General features: G+C 48.6%; 1 protein-coding gene across 1 annotated transcript in view; it reads left to right on the forward strand.

Moving 5' to 3' along the window:
- The first annotated feature begins 2,162 nt into the window (after window positions 1–2,162).
- Window positions 2,163–12,485, forward strand: part of LOC127567960 (regulator of G-protein signaling protein-like) — a 45,662-nt gene continuing 35,339 nt past the window's right edge. The window contains exons 1-4 of the mRNA XM_052011203.1: window positions 2,163–2,175; window positions 8,316–8,389; window positions 10,153–10,227; window positions 12,272–12,401. Coding sequence (XP_051867163.1) covers window positions 2,163–2,175; window positions 8,316–8,389; window positions 10,153–10,227; window positions 12,272–12,401 — 292 coding nt within the window. The remainder of the gene's footprint in view (window positions 2,176–8,315; window positions 8,390–10,152; window positions 10,228–12,271; window positions 12,402–12,485) is intronic.

The following is a 12,485-nucleotide window of genomic DNA, read 5'->3' on the forward strand; positions in this document are numbered from 1 at the left end:
TGACTCACTAGTAATCGTAGACCTCCAGTCCGAAAAACAACCTTCCACCATCACTCTCTGCTTCCTATCATCAAGCCGATTATATATCCACCGAGCTAGCTCTCGCTGGATCCCATGCGATCTCATCTTCCAGAAAAGCCTTCCATGCGGGTCCTTGTCGAAAGCCTCGCTGAAGTCCATATCGACAACATCCACCGCACTGCCCTCATCAATCCTCTCAGTTACCTCTTCAAAACGCTCCAACAGATTTGTGAGACACGATTTCCCACGCACAGGGCCATGCTGACTATCCCTCATCAGTCCTCCTCTTTCCAAATTCTAGTGGATTCTGTCCCTCAGAATCCCCTCCAGTAACTTGCCCACCACTGACGTTTGGCTCACCAACCTTTAGTTCTCTGGCTTGTCTTTGCTGCCCTTCTTAAAATAACAGTACAACATTAGCCATTCTCCAGTTCTCCATAACTTCACCTGTGGGTAAATACGATGTAAGTATCTCTGCAGGGATTTCTTCGCTAGCTTCCCACAAGGTCCAAGGATGCACATGGTCAGGCCCTGGGGATTTAACCACCTTAATGTGCTTTAAGGCTAATGCCTCTTTTTTGGTCATTTGTATATGGTACATCACATCTCATTCGCCTCAATTCCTTACCTTCCGTGATCTTCTCCGCAGTAATTTTCATTAGAAATCTCATCCATCTGTGGCTCGACAGATAGACGATCTTTTAAAGGGGTCCTATTCCCTCCCTAACCACCCTTTTACTCTGATATACCTGTAGAATCTCTTGGGATTTTCCTTAACACAGCCTGTCATTGCCACTACACGCCCTCCTTTTGCCCTCCTGGTTTCCCTCTGAGTGTACTTCTACACTTATCGTACTTAAAGGATTTGTTTGATCCCAACTGCCTGAGCCTGATGTATGCTCCCTTTTTTCTGATCAGAGCCTCTATCTCTCAGCAATCAAGGTTCCCTAAATTTGCCAGCCTTGCCCTTCACCCCAACAGGAACCTATTGTCCCTGAACTCTTGATATCAGACTTGTAAAAGCCTCCCACCTGCCAGCCGCCCCTTTACCCTGCAAACAATCTCACCCAATTGACCGCTGCAAGTTTCTGCCATACTTCAAACAGCACAGAAGACTGGTTGGAGATATTCCGATTCTTTTCCACTAACAGAAAAAAATTGTGTAAATAAAGTAGAGGGTGCTGGAAATGGTCATCAGGTCAGGCAGCATCTGTGGAGAGAGAAACAGTTGATGTTTCAGGTCGATGGGGAAGGGTTCCACAGAAAGCTCTTCTACCTGGAACATTAACTCTGTTTCTCTCTCCGCAGACCTGATGAATATTTCCAGCATTCTTTGTTTATTTCGAATTTCCAACGTCCGCAGGCTTTATTAGTTCGAGAAGAAGTTGCTATCTGTTCTGTTGATTCCTTTCAATATCCCGGAATCCAAATCCTGGACGGAAGCGATCACCACTTGGAGTGGGGCTGAACTCCAATCTCTGCACTAGTTGGAACTGGGGCAGCGAGTTACCCCCGGGGTCCTGCTAAATATCCGCAAATAAATGCACGAAAACTTCACACTGCCGTTTGTACGAGCTCCTTGAGCACGCACCGGCGTGTAAAATCCCTCACATTACAACAGATACAGGTATTCAAAGCAAAACACATTTTTAAAAAACTCAATTGACCACAGAACATCTTAGTTCGCCCTGGGAGCTAATCAGAGCGATGGAATGCAAGTTTATGTTCTCGAAATCTTCAAGAAAGCTTTATAAGTTTTAACCAAGTGCATCCCTTCTCAAATAGAATTACCCTCCCCCGCAGAAGGTTATCAAGATACGTTGACCAGGTAACAGTAAGTCCTGGTGAAGGGTCTCGACCCGAAACGTTCATTTCCCTCCACAGATGCTACCTGTCCCGCTGAGTTCTTTTGTGTGTTGCAACAGTAACAGTCCTCTGAAGTAATAATTAACAAGATCCCAGCATTTAGTTTGGCAACTTGTTACTTGCAATTTTTGTCTCGTCTTCCCAAATAAACCTGGCGTTGAGTTAAACAGCGTCACAATCCCAGGCATTGACACGCAGGGAACTTAACTCCCAGGCGCTGCCACCTCTCTGCAGACGCCTCTCCGTGGAACCTGTCCCAACACCTTCACCCAAAAATGAATGATTCGGGTAAGGTCACTACAGAACACTTCTGCATCGAATCACACAGCTTCTCCACGCCGTGTAATTTTCTCCGCCGGCAAAGCCGTGTCAAACTTGGTTGAATTATTATTTGGAGTTTCAACTTAAAGTGAAAACTCTTTGTTGTACGAGAAATGCCTCAGTTTTTAACCTTGAGTTTGCGCACTCACCGGGGAACCCAGTTTGTCCTTCGCCGTCAATGCCTCTGGGTCGTTGCCACCTGCACTTCGCGGGTCCCTGGATGCTGTAACTCAGCTCCCGGGAGGCGGAGGGAGGGCGAGTGTTGGGGCAGAGAGAGACCCACTCAGTCGCCTCGATTCCGGATGATACAGGTAACGCAGGAAGAACAAATACAAGTGATCCGCAGGTACCCAGCGTAATGCAATGCGGAAAAGCATTCCAGCTACAAAATCTCACGCAGACCTGCGTTTCCCTGGCGAACTAGGGTCTTGGATTCAAGTCGGTGGGAGTGAGCCAAAGATTCTCTTCGTGTCTCCAGGGAGTTTAGGATTTACCTTCTGCACTTGGAGTTATACAGCAGGGAAAGAGGTCCTTCGGCCCAACTCCTCTATGCTAACCAAGGTGTCTTCCCGAGCTAGTCCGATTTTTCTGCATTTGGCCCATATCCTTCTAAACCGTTCCTATCAGCCATAATTGAAAGGCAGAGCAGACCCAATGGGCTGAATGGCCTAATTCTTCTCCTATAGCTTATGGTCTTATGCATATACTTATCGGAATATCTTTTAAACACTGTAATTGTATCTACCACTTCCTCTGGCAGCTCGTTCCATATACGCACCACCCTCTGTGTGGATAACTTGCCCCTCAGGTCCCCATTAAATCTTTCCCCTCTCACCTTAAACCTCTGCCCTCTAGTTTTTGACTCCCCTACCCTGGGGAAAAGACTGTGATCATCCATCTTATCTATGGCTCTTATGGTTTTATAAACCTCCAGGATGTCAGCCCCTCGGCCTCCCACACTCCAGGGAAAACAGTCCCTGCCTATCCAGTCTCTCCTTATAACTCAAGCCCTCCAGCATCCTTGTGAACCTTTTCTAACCCTCTCTAACTTAATGACATCTTTCCTACAGTAGTGTTGCCAATAAATATAACCAGGAGGAATGTGCTGATTAAAGCGTCTCTGTACATGCGATTTCTGACATCGAGTTGGCCCGTGGCTGTGGCATGCAGTCTATCACTGCAGCCCTGCAGTCTCAGGCGATCTCCTGGGATCGAGGATGACTCACTTCCACTCCAGTTCTGAGGTGACTGCTGAGGTCAATGTGGGAACTACAGACTCTTCCACTGATGGGGCAGAAGGTGGGTGATGGGGTGGGCGGGCAGTTTGTGAGGTGCAGCGCTCCTTCCACCATTTATGCTGGGCCTCTCTGTGCTCCTGACACATGGACCTGAAGTTCTCAACATTGTCCCCAATGCTTCTTCTGCACTTGAGCCTTCACAGGTCAGAGATTCCCAGGAGTCAGTGGGGATGCTGCATTTCTTTACGGAGACTTTCAGCACATCTTTGAAACTGTTTTTCTGTTCACCTGCAAATCTTGTCCCATGGCAGAGCTTGGAAGAGATTGTGGATGCTGGAATCTGGAAACAATCTGCTGAAGGAACACAGCAGGTTGAGCAGCAACTGGGAGGGTGGGGGAGGTGAGGGGGGGAGGGAATTAGAGTCACAGAGTCAACTGGTCCATGCCGACCAAGATGCCCATCTAAGCTAGTCCCATTTGCCCACGTTTGGCCCATATCCCTCTAAAACTTTCCTCTCCATGTACCTGTCCAAGTAACTTCTAAAGTAACTGTTACTGTACCTGCCTCAACCACTTCCTCTGGCAGCTCATTCACCCTTTGGGTGAAAAAGTTGCCCCTCAGGTTCCTAGTAAATCTCTCCCCTTTCACCTTCAACCTATGCCCTCTAGTTCTTGATTCCCCACCCCTGGGAAAAAGACTGCACACATTGACCCTAGCTATCCCTCGTTATGATTTTATACACCTCTGTAACATCAGCCCTCGTTCTCCTACGCTCCAGTGAAAACAGTCCCAACCTGCTCAACCTCCCTCCATAGCTCAGTCCCTCGAATCCCAGCAACATCCTTGTAAGTCTGCTTTGCACTCTTTCCTGCTTAATGGCATCCTTCCTATAGCAGGATGACCAAAACTGAACACAATACTCCAGGTGCAGCCTCACCAATGTCTTGTACAGCTGTAACATAACATCCCAGCTTCGATACTCAGTGCTCTGACTGATGAAGGCCAGCGTGCCAATGCCGCCTTCTCCACCCTGTCTACCTGTGACACCACTTTCAGGGAGAACATGTACTTGTACTCCTAGGTCCCTGTCTTTTACAGGGCCCTACTGTTGACTGTAAATGTCCTACCCTGATTTGTCTTCCTAAAATGCAACACCTCACACTTATCTGAATTAAACTCCATTTGCCATTCCTCAGCCCACTTACCCAGCTGATCCAGATCCCTTTGCAAATCCTGAAAACCATCTTCATTGTCAACAACACTATCTGTTGGCATTTCGGGTTGAAACACTGCATTGCAACTGGAATAGACTGTGTGTTTCAGGAGTCTGGTGCCAGGCATTCAAACAATGTGGCCAGCCCAACATAACTGACTGGGTGTAATCTGGGCCTGAATACTGGCCTAGGGGTGGACATTGATGCTGATTTGTCCCTCTGCTGCATTTGGTTGAATTTGCAGAGACTGTATTGGTGGCATTTATTTAATGCCTTGAGATGCTCGCTGTAGGTAGTCCAGGTCTCAGAGGGCAAGGATCACTGTTGTCCCACAGATGGTGAGTTTAATGCCAGGTCTGAGATCTTGCTCATCGGACACCCTTTTCCTCAATCGGTCAAAGGCTGTGCTGGTGCATTGAAGGCAACAGGGAAATTTCATAATCAACGTCTGCCTTCACCGAGAATTGGCTCCCTAGAAGTGGGGAGTGGTCTGTGTTATCCAGGGTTTCACTGTGAACCTTTATTGTCAGAGGGCTGTGTGGTGCAGGTTGTTGGAGGATCTTGTGGATGTTGAGTGTAAAGTCCGTTCTCTCATATGTTTCAGTCAACAATGTCTTGGAGCACGACCTCCGAGAGTGTGCAAATACAGGCATCATCTGCCCACTGCAGCTCGACTACTGAGGTACAGGTGACCAGGGTTCTAGAGTGCAGTTGCCATAGGTCGAACAGTTTCCCATTGGTTCTGAAGATGACCTTAAATGGGGATGTTTGATGGAGCTGAGGTGCAACATTGCAGCGAGAAAGATTGAGGAAAGTGTTAGGGCAGTGATGTAGCCTTGTCTGTCACTGGTCTTCACTGAGAATGGTTCTGTTGTGGAGCTCTTGTTTGGGGTCACAGCTTGCATGTTGTCATGGAGATAGTATAAGATGGAGCTTCTGCAGGCAACTGAATTTGAGGAGGGTGTTGCACAGTCCCTCCTGACTGATAGAGTCAAAGGCTTTAGTGAGGGTGATAAAGGCCATCCATGGTGTCTGGTGATGCTTCCTGAGTTTCTCTTGCAGTTGTTGCATGGTGAAGATCATGCCCACCGTGCCTCTGAATGGACAGAGTCCACACTGTGAAGTTCTTCAGTCACAGGGAGGAGGCAACTGAGCAGGATGCGGGCGATGACTCTCACTGTGACAGACAGCGGGGAGACCCCTCTGTAGTTACCACAGTTGGACCTGTCTCCTTTCTGGAAGATGATCACCTTTATTGCATCTCTGAGGTCATTTGGTATATCCTCCTCTTCCCATTGTGGACAATGAGACTGTGGGCTTGTGACTGAAGCTCTTTACTGCTGAGTTTTAGAAGTTCTGCGGGGTTACTGTCTGCTCCTGAAGTCTTTTTTTATTCTTTCCAGGGATGTGGGCTTTACAGCCTGAGCCAGCATTTAATTGCCCATCCCTAGCTACCCTTGAGAAGGTGGGATTGGGTTGTCTTCTTGATCCAATGCAGATGTGGGCAGCCCTTGAGTTGTGGGTATATCGACAGTGCGTTAGGGAGAGAGTTCTAGGATTTTGACCCAGCAATGGTGAAGGAACGATGACATCAAGATGGTATGTGGGTTGGAGAGCAAATTCCTGGTGGTGGTGTTTCCATGCTTTTGCTGCCCTTGTTGTTCTAGCTGGTAGACGTCGCGGGTTTGGAAGCTGCTGTCTAAGGAGCCTTGGTGAGTTGCTGCAGTGCATCCTATAGATGGTGCAAACTGCTGCTGTGTGTTGGTGGCTTCAGGTTCAGTATCTGAACTCCGACTCACCTCATCTGGACCTTGCCCCTCCCCAAGTGCTTGATGCTGATTGGCAAAAAGATGCAACTAACGCACCAATACACATTGCAATGCTGCCAGGGAGGTTGTCAATTGATCAATGTGGCTGTCAATCAAATAGCAGGGGAGTCAGATCAGGTTGGGTGGGACTGCAACACACGGGTACATCTTTAAGGATTTTTTGATCATATATAGTAGAGAGGTTTAAACAGTGATAATTGTGGTACATCTGGCAACAGTGCAACCAATGTGTGCAGGCGGGGGTGATGCTTGGTGGACTGGGAGCCGAGAGATGGAGTGGTGGGTTCCAGGTCTGATGGACAGATCCCATTGAGCAGAGACACAAAAGACTGCAGATGCTGGAATCTGGAGCAAAAAAAATGCTGGAGGAACTCAGCAGGTCAGGCAGCACCTGTGGACAGTCGACGTTTTGGGTCGAGACCCTTCATCTGGACTGAAAGATAGAGGTGAGATAGTCAGTGTAAAGAGGTGAGGGGAAGAGGTGGGGCAAGAGCCGGCAGGTGATGGGTGGATCCGGGTGAGGAGGGGTGATGGGCGGATGGGGGAGGGGAGGGTGGGAATAGCGACAGAGGCTGGGAGGTGGGAGGTGGAGGTGACAGAGGGCTGCAGATGGTGGAATCTGATAGGAGGGGAAGGTGGAGCATGGAATCATGGGAGGGAGGTGGGGAGGGCAGATGGGAACAGTGGGGGGGGGGACCCAGTGGGAGGAGTGTGTGGGTGGTGGGAACAGTGGGGGGAGGGGGAAAATCTGGGTGGTAGGAGGCTGGTGTGGAGGTTTGAAAAGAAGGAAATGTGTGAGAGGGCCTGGGTAGATCAGGAGGAGAGAGAAGAGGGACAGAGGGGGAGCAGTTTACCTGAAGTTGGAGAATTCAACTTAAGTTGTAGACTGCCCAGGCGGAATGTGAGGTGCTGTTCCCCTAGTTTGCAGTCGGCCTCACCCTGGCAGTGGAGGAGGCCAAGGACAGACATGTCTGTGGGAATGGGGAGGGGAATTAAAATGAAATTAAATTAACAGTCTGAAATGGAGGGTTGAATGGTTTGTAAATGGAGCTGTGAGTTACCAGGAAGAAGTTACAGCCCAGAATTTGATCTTGGAGTTCAGGTCTGGTACGGCAATTTGAATGCACAGGAACATAAGAATCCGCAGAGAGTAGTGGACTCTGCCCAGTACACCACGGGCGCATCCCTCCCCACCATCGGTAGTATCTACAGGAGGCATTGCCTCAAGAAGGCAACATCCATCATCAAAGATCCCCACCATCCGGGCCATGCTATCCTCTCGCAGCTACCATCAGGCAGGAGATACAGAAGCCTGAAGTCCCACACCACCATGTTCAAGAACTTCCCTTCAACCATTCAGTTCTTGAACCAACAACCCTAATCACTACCTCAATATAGCAACACTATGACCATGTTGCACTATAATGGAGTTTGGTTTTGTTTTTCTACTTGTCTTCTTTCTTGTAAAAATGGTATATAATTTATGTTTAATTTATGTTTTTCTTGTAACTGCTGCTTATATGATGCTCTGTGCCTGTGATGCTGCTGCAAGTAAGTTTTTCATTGCACCTGTGCATACATGGACTTGCGCATATGACAATAAACTCGACTTTGACTTTGAGGTTTGCCAGAAGTAAGTTCCTAGGTGATATCACTGTTCTGGCGCCCTTTATAGTTTTTTTGATTTGGGTCTGGGGGTGTTTGATGGCTGACTTGAGATCCTGTTTGTGCCAGTGACTCTGCCTCTGCCTGTAACCCAATGATGTGAGGCCCCTGTGGCTCAGATAGTCCCAGTTTAACTCTTCATATGGTGCTTGTGTTTCAGGTCATGTCACTGTTCTTGAGCTGTTAAACAACGACATATTTGTGGATTTCTTAAACACATTCCTCAACCTACCGGTGAGTGACGACCTTGTGTACAGCCCCATTTCTCAAATAGCAGACGCAAGGTGAGGGGAAGGTAATAGAGTGAAGTTGTACCCTCACTGTGTGAGGAGAGGCTTGGGCAGCTTCTGACTGGGGTCCGTCAGGTTCTCCCCAGGTTATGAACATCCGACTTATGGATACCGGCTGCTGCGGAGCTGCAGCAGTCTTCTGCCGGGTGGGAACAGGCCATTTCCACATGCCCCCTCTCCCCCTCCCACCCCACCAAGCTGCAACAATCAGGGGCTGGGCGGAGCCGGGCAGAGCTGGGACCGCTGAGCAGACTCACTCACTGAGTCAGTGAGGTCATCTGGCGGCCGCTCTTCCCGTGCCTGCTCGCTCTCCCGTCACAGCTGTTTCTGCGATCCTCTCCCACACACTGTGCCTGTTCATTTCCGACTTACGAATAGTTCAGGTTATGGACGTTTCTCAGGAACAGAACCCTGTTATGACCTGGGGACTGCCTGTAATCTGTTTTATGTTATACCACTCCAACAGTATCTCACTCTATTGCAGTACTGAGGGAGTGAATGTTACACTGCCAGAGATGCCATCAGTTGGCTATGGCCTTATGGTGTGTCCCTGTCTATCTCCTCTACTGCGTATTAACGCACTTCCTTGGTGCTGTCCAATGACGAGCAGAGGAGTTAACTCCTGTGTCGCAGGAACACAAGAAAATATGAACAGGTCCCTCAAACCTGCCCCACCATTCAACATTCTCTCAATGAACATTACTTGGCAAATGGCTCATTCGCTGAGCCAACCATTGCAAAGGCAGGCACGGTAGTGTAGCGGTTAGCGTAACGCTTTACAGCGCCAGTGACACGGGTTCAGTTCTGGCCGCTGTCTGTAAGGAGTTTGTACGTTCTCCCGTGTCTGCGTGGGTTTCCTCCAGGTGCTCTGGTCGAGGCCAGGCCTCAACTCCTCCCTGTGCCAGTCCCCACGGCCCTCAATTCCCTGGCCTTTCAAAAATTCATCTACCTTTAAATACCCTCAATGATCCAGCCTCCAGAACGTTGTGTCCTGAGCAACATATATTCTCCAGTTGAATCTCCTCAAACAGGTCATTATTTCTTTGCTCTTTGTGTGAACTGACTGCCCATTTCCTTAGTCAGCCCTTGTGTTACTGTGGTGACCCAAAATAAAAACAGAAAATGCTGGAAATACTCAGCAGGTCAGGCTACATCTGTGGGAGGAGAAAGAGTCAATGTTTCAGGTCGAAGGTTTATTTTAGATTCGTAGCAGCTGAAGATTTTTTTGGGTTTCAGTTACTATGGTGACATTTTCTAGCAAGTGATATTTGAGTGTGCTGCCTCTATTTGTTAATGATAAGATAAGATAAGATATCTTTATTAGTCACATATACATCGGAACACACAGTGAAATGCACCTTTTGCGTAGAGTGTTCTGGGGGCAGCCTGCAAGTGTCGCCACACTTCTGGCACCAACATAGCATGCCCACAACTTCCTAACCCGTACGTCTTTGGAATGTAGGAGGAAACCAGAGTACCCGGAGGAAACCCACGCAGTCACGGAAGAACGTACAAACTCCTTACAGACAGCGGCTGGAACTGAACCTGTGTCACTGGCGCTGTAAAGCGTTACGCTAACCGCTACACTACCGTGCCTGCCTTTGCAATGGTTGGCTCAGCGAATGAGCCATTTGCCAGGCAATGTTCATTGAGAGAGTGTATCCCTGTCAGAGGGTAACAGTAACCATGCTGTGATTTGCTTTTCAGGTGTTTGGACAGACGCCAGTCTATGTTTTAAAACACAGATCTTGGGAGCTTCAGCCAAAGTTGCCTTCCAACCTGGTGAGTCGGCAGCAGGGTTCACAGATGTGTTCAAACAGCTCCAGAGCCACAATCCTTTGCAGCGAAGCCTGAGCAATGTGTGTGAGCAGAGACTGACAGAGGGGGATACCTGCCGCCAGTTCCTGCACCCTGTGCTGGCAGCCCTGTACCCTGTAGCTTCTATCCCACAGTGATAAGACCATTGAACGGTTCCCTTATACGATGAGATGGACTTTTGACCTCACAATCTACCTTGTTTGACCTTGCACCTTATTGTCTACCTGCAATGCACTTCCCTGTAGCTGTGACAATTTACTCTGTATTGTGTTATTGTTTTTACCCTGTACTACCTCAATGCACTCTGTACTAACTCTATGCATTCTGTACCAACTCAATGCATTCTGTACCACCTCAATGCACTCTGTACTAACTCAGTGTACCTGTACCGTGTAATGAATTGACCTGTATGATCGGTTTGCAAGGCAAGTTTTTCACTGTACCTCAGTACAAGTGACAATAATATACCAACACCAATACCCTGGAGATGTCCCTCCCGGGGACACAGACCTGGGTGGGAGCTGCTGACTGTAGGCTGAGCCGGTGAGCTGAATTGGGGAGTTCAGTGGTGAGCAGTTCCAGGTCCCTGGTCTGTGCTGAACTGCACAGGCTTTGGTTAAAGCAGAAGAGAAACCACTGCAGGCAGCCTCAGCCACTGCAGCCTGGCCAGTGGGACAAGCATCCTGGCTGCCATGAAGATAATGTGGGGGTGCGGGAGAGTGTGGAGCTTGGTGCTTGGCTTGTCTCATGGAGAACAGTGGGTGTGGGTTTCTCTGTGTGTTGAGTTGCAAATGCAGACTTGACTCCGGTGAGCAGCTGGGTTAGAGACCTCTCAGCCCAGGAGCTTTGTCAGAGATGGGGGCGAGAGTATTCTTCACCTTCTGTAAACAGGGGACCACCAGAATTCTGCTGAATGTGCGGTGCCGACCAGAGTCCTGTGTGCCCGCCTGCCTGATGTGTAGGAACTCTGACTGGCAGTGCCCCCTGAGCTGGACTCCAGCACAGCTCCTTGGGAAGGGATGGGAAGCTCTGATTCCTTGAGCACCAGATGGTGTCGAGATGCAGGACACGTAACTTCACCACTTAGCCTTGCACTAGGTGACCACAGCCAAATTAGTGTGCGTTGGGCTATTTATTGGTACAATTGTTTCTTGCTCATGGCTCCTGCACCTACAAACTTTGAAATAAATTCGATGATTACAATCCAGAACATTTGGAGTTGCCACAGCTATGAAAGTGTGGGCAGAATTAGAAGTATGGTGGTGAGCAAGGGTCAGAGAGACTGAAGCCTTGGGAGAACTGTGGGGATCTGCTCTGGGGTGGTGCCACAGGATTACTCTGCAGACTCAGAACCAACAGCAGTGAATATATGTAAGGTGACATCAGAATCAGGTATATTATCACTGACATATGTCGTGAAATTTGTTGTTTTGCAGCAGCAGTACAGTGCAAGACATAAAGACGTAAAAATTACCATAAGTTACAGAAATAAATAAATAGTGCAAAAGAGGAATAACGAGGTAGTGTTCATCGACCATTCAAGAATCTGATGGTGGAGGGGAAGGAGCTGTTCCTGAAACGTTGAGTGTGGGTCTTCAGGTACTTGTACCTCCTCCCCAATGGTAGTATTGTGAAGAGGGCATGTCCCGGGTGGCGAGGGTGCTTGATGATAGATGCCACCATCTTGAGGCACCGCCTCTTGAAGATGTCCTTGATGGTGGGGAGGGTTGTGCCCTTGATGGAGCTGACTGAGTCTACAACCCTCTGCAGCCTCTTTTGATCCTGCACATCGGAGCCTCCATGCCAGGCAGTGATGCAACCAGTCAGAATGCTCTCCACCATACATAGACATGAATATATGTCAGCAGTGAATGTATAAATTCACTGAGCAAACTGTGCTCAACATTTGGAGGACAAATTCTTTGCCCTGGGCTCTCTTTGAACCAGGTTACTGGTATTGGTTGCTGTCTATGTAAAAGGAAAGACTGGTTGTTGTGTTTGACCTTAGACTGAGAACATAGATGGGTTTGTGAAGTGGCTGGAAGAACATCGTTTGCTGCATTTCCTGAAGACAGACCTGTATCTTCACTTCGTTCTGTGCCATTTGTTACTGGACATGCCTGTGCCCATCCTAACAGGTGAGTGCACCCCGAACATTTTACCTGCTGCAGTCAAAATGGCTCTGTGCACTTACATCTCTAATAACGTGGGCTGACACTCCC

This window comes from Pristis pectinata, chromosome 3, assembly GCF_009764475.1.
Source record: "Pristis pectinata isolate sPriPec2 chromosome 3, sPriPec2.1.pri, whole genome shotgun sequence".
NCBI classification, from domain to species: Eukaryota; Metazoa; Chordata; class Chondrichthyes; order Rhinopristiformes; family Pristidae; genus Pristis; species Pristis pectinata.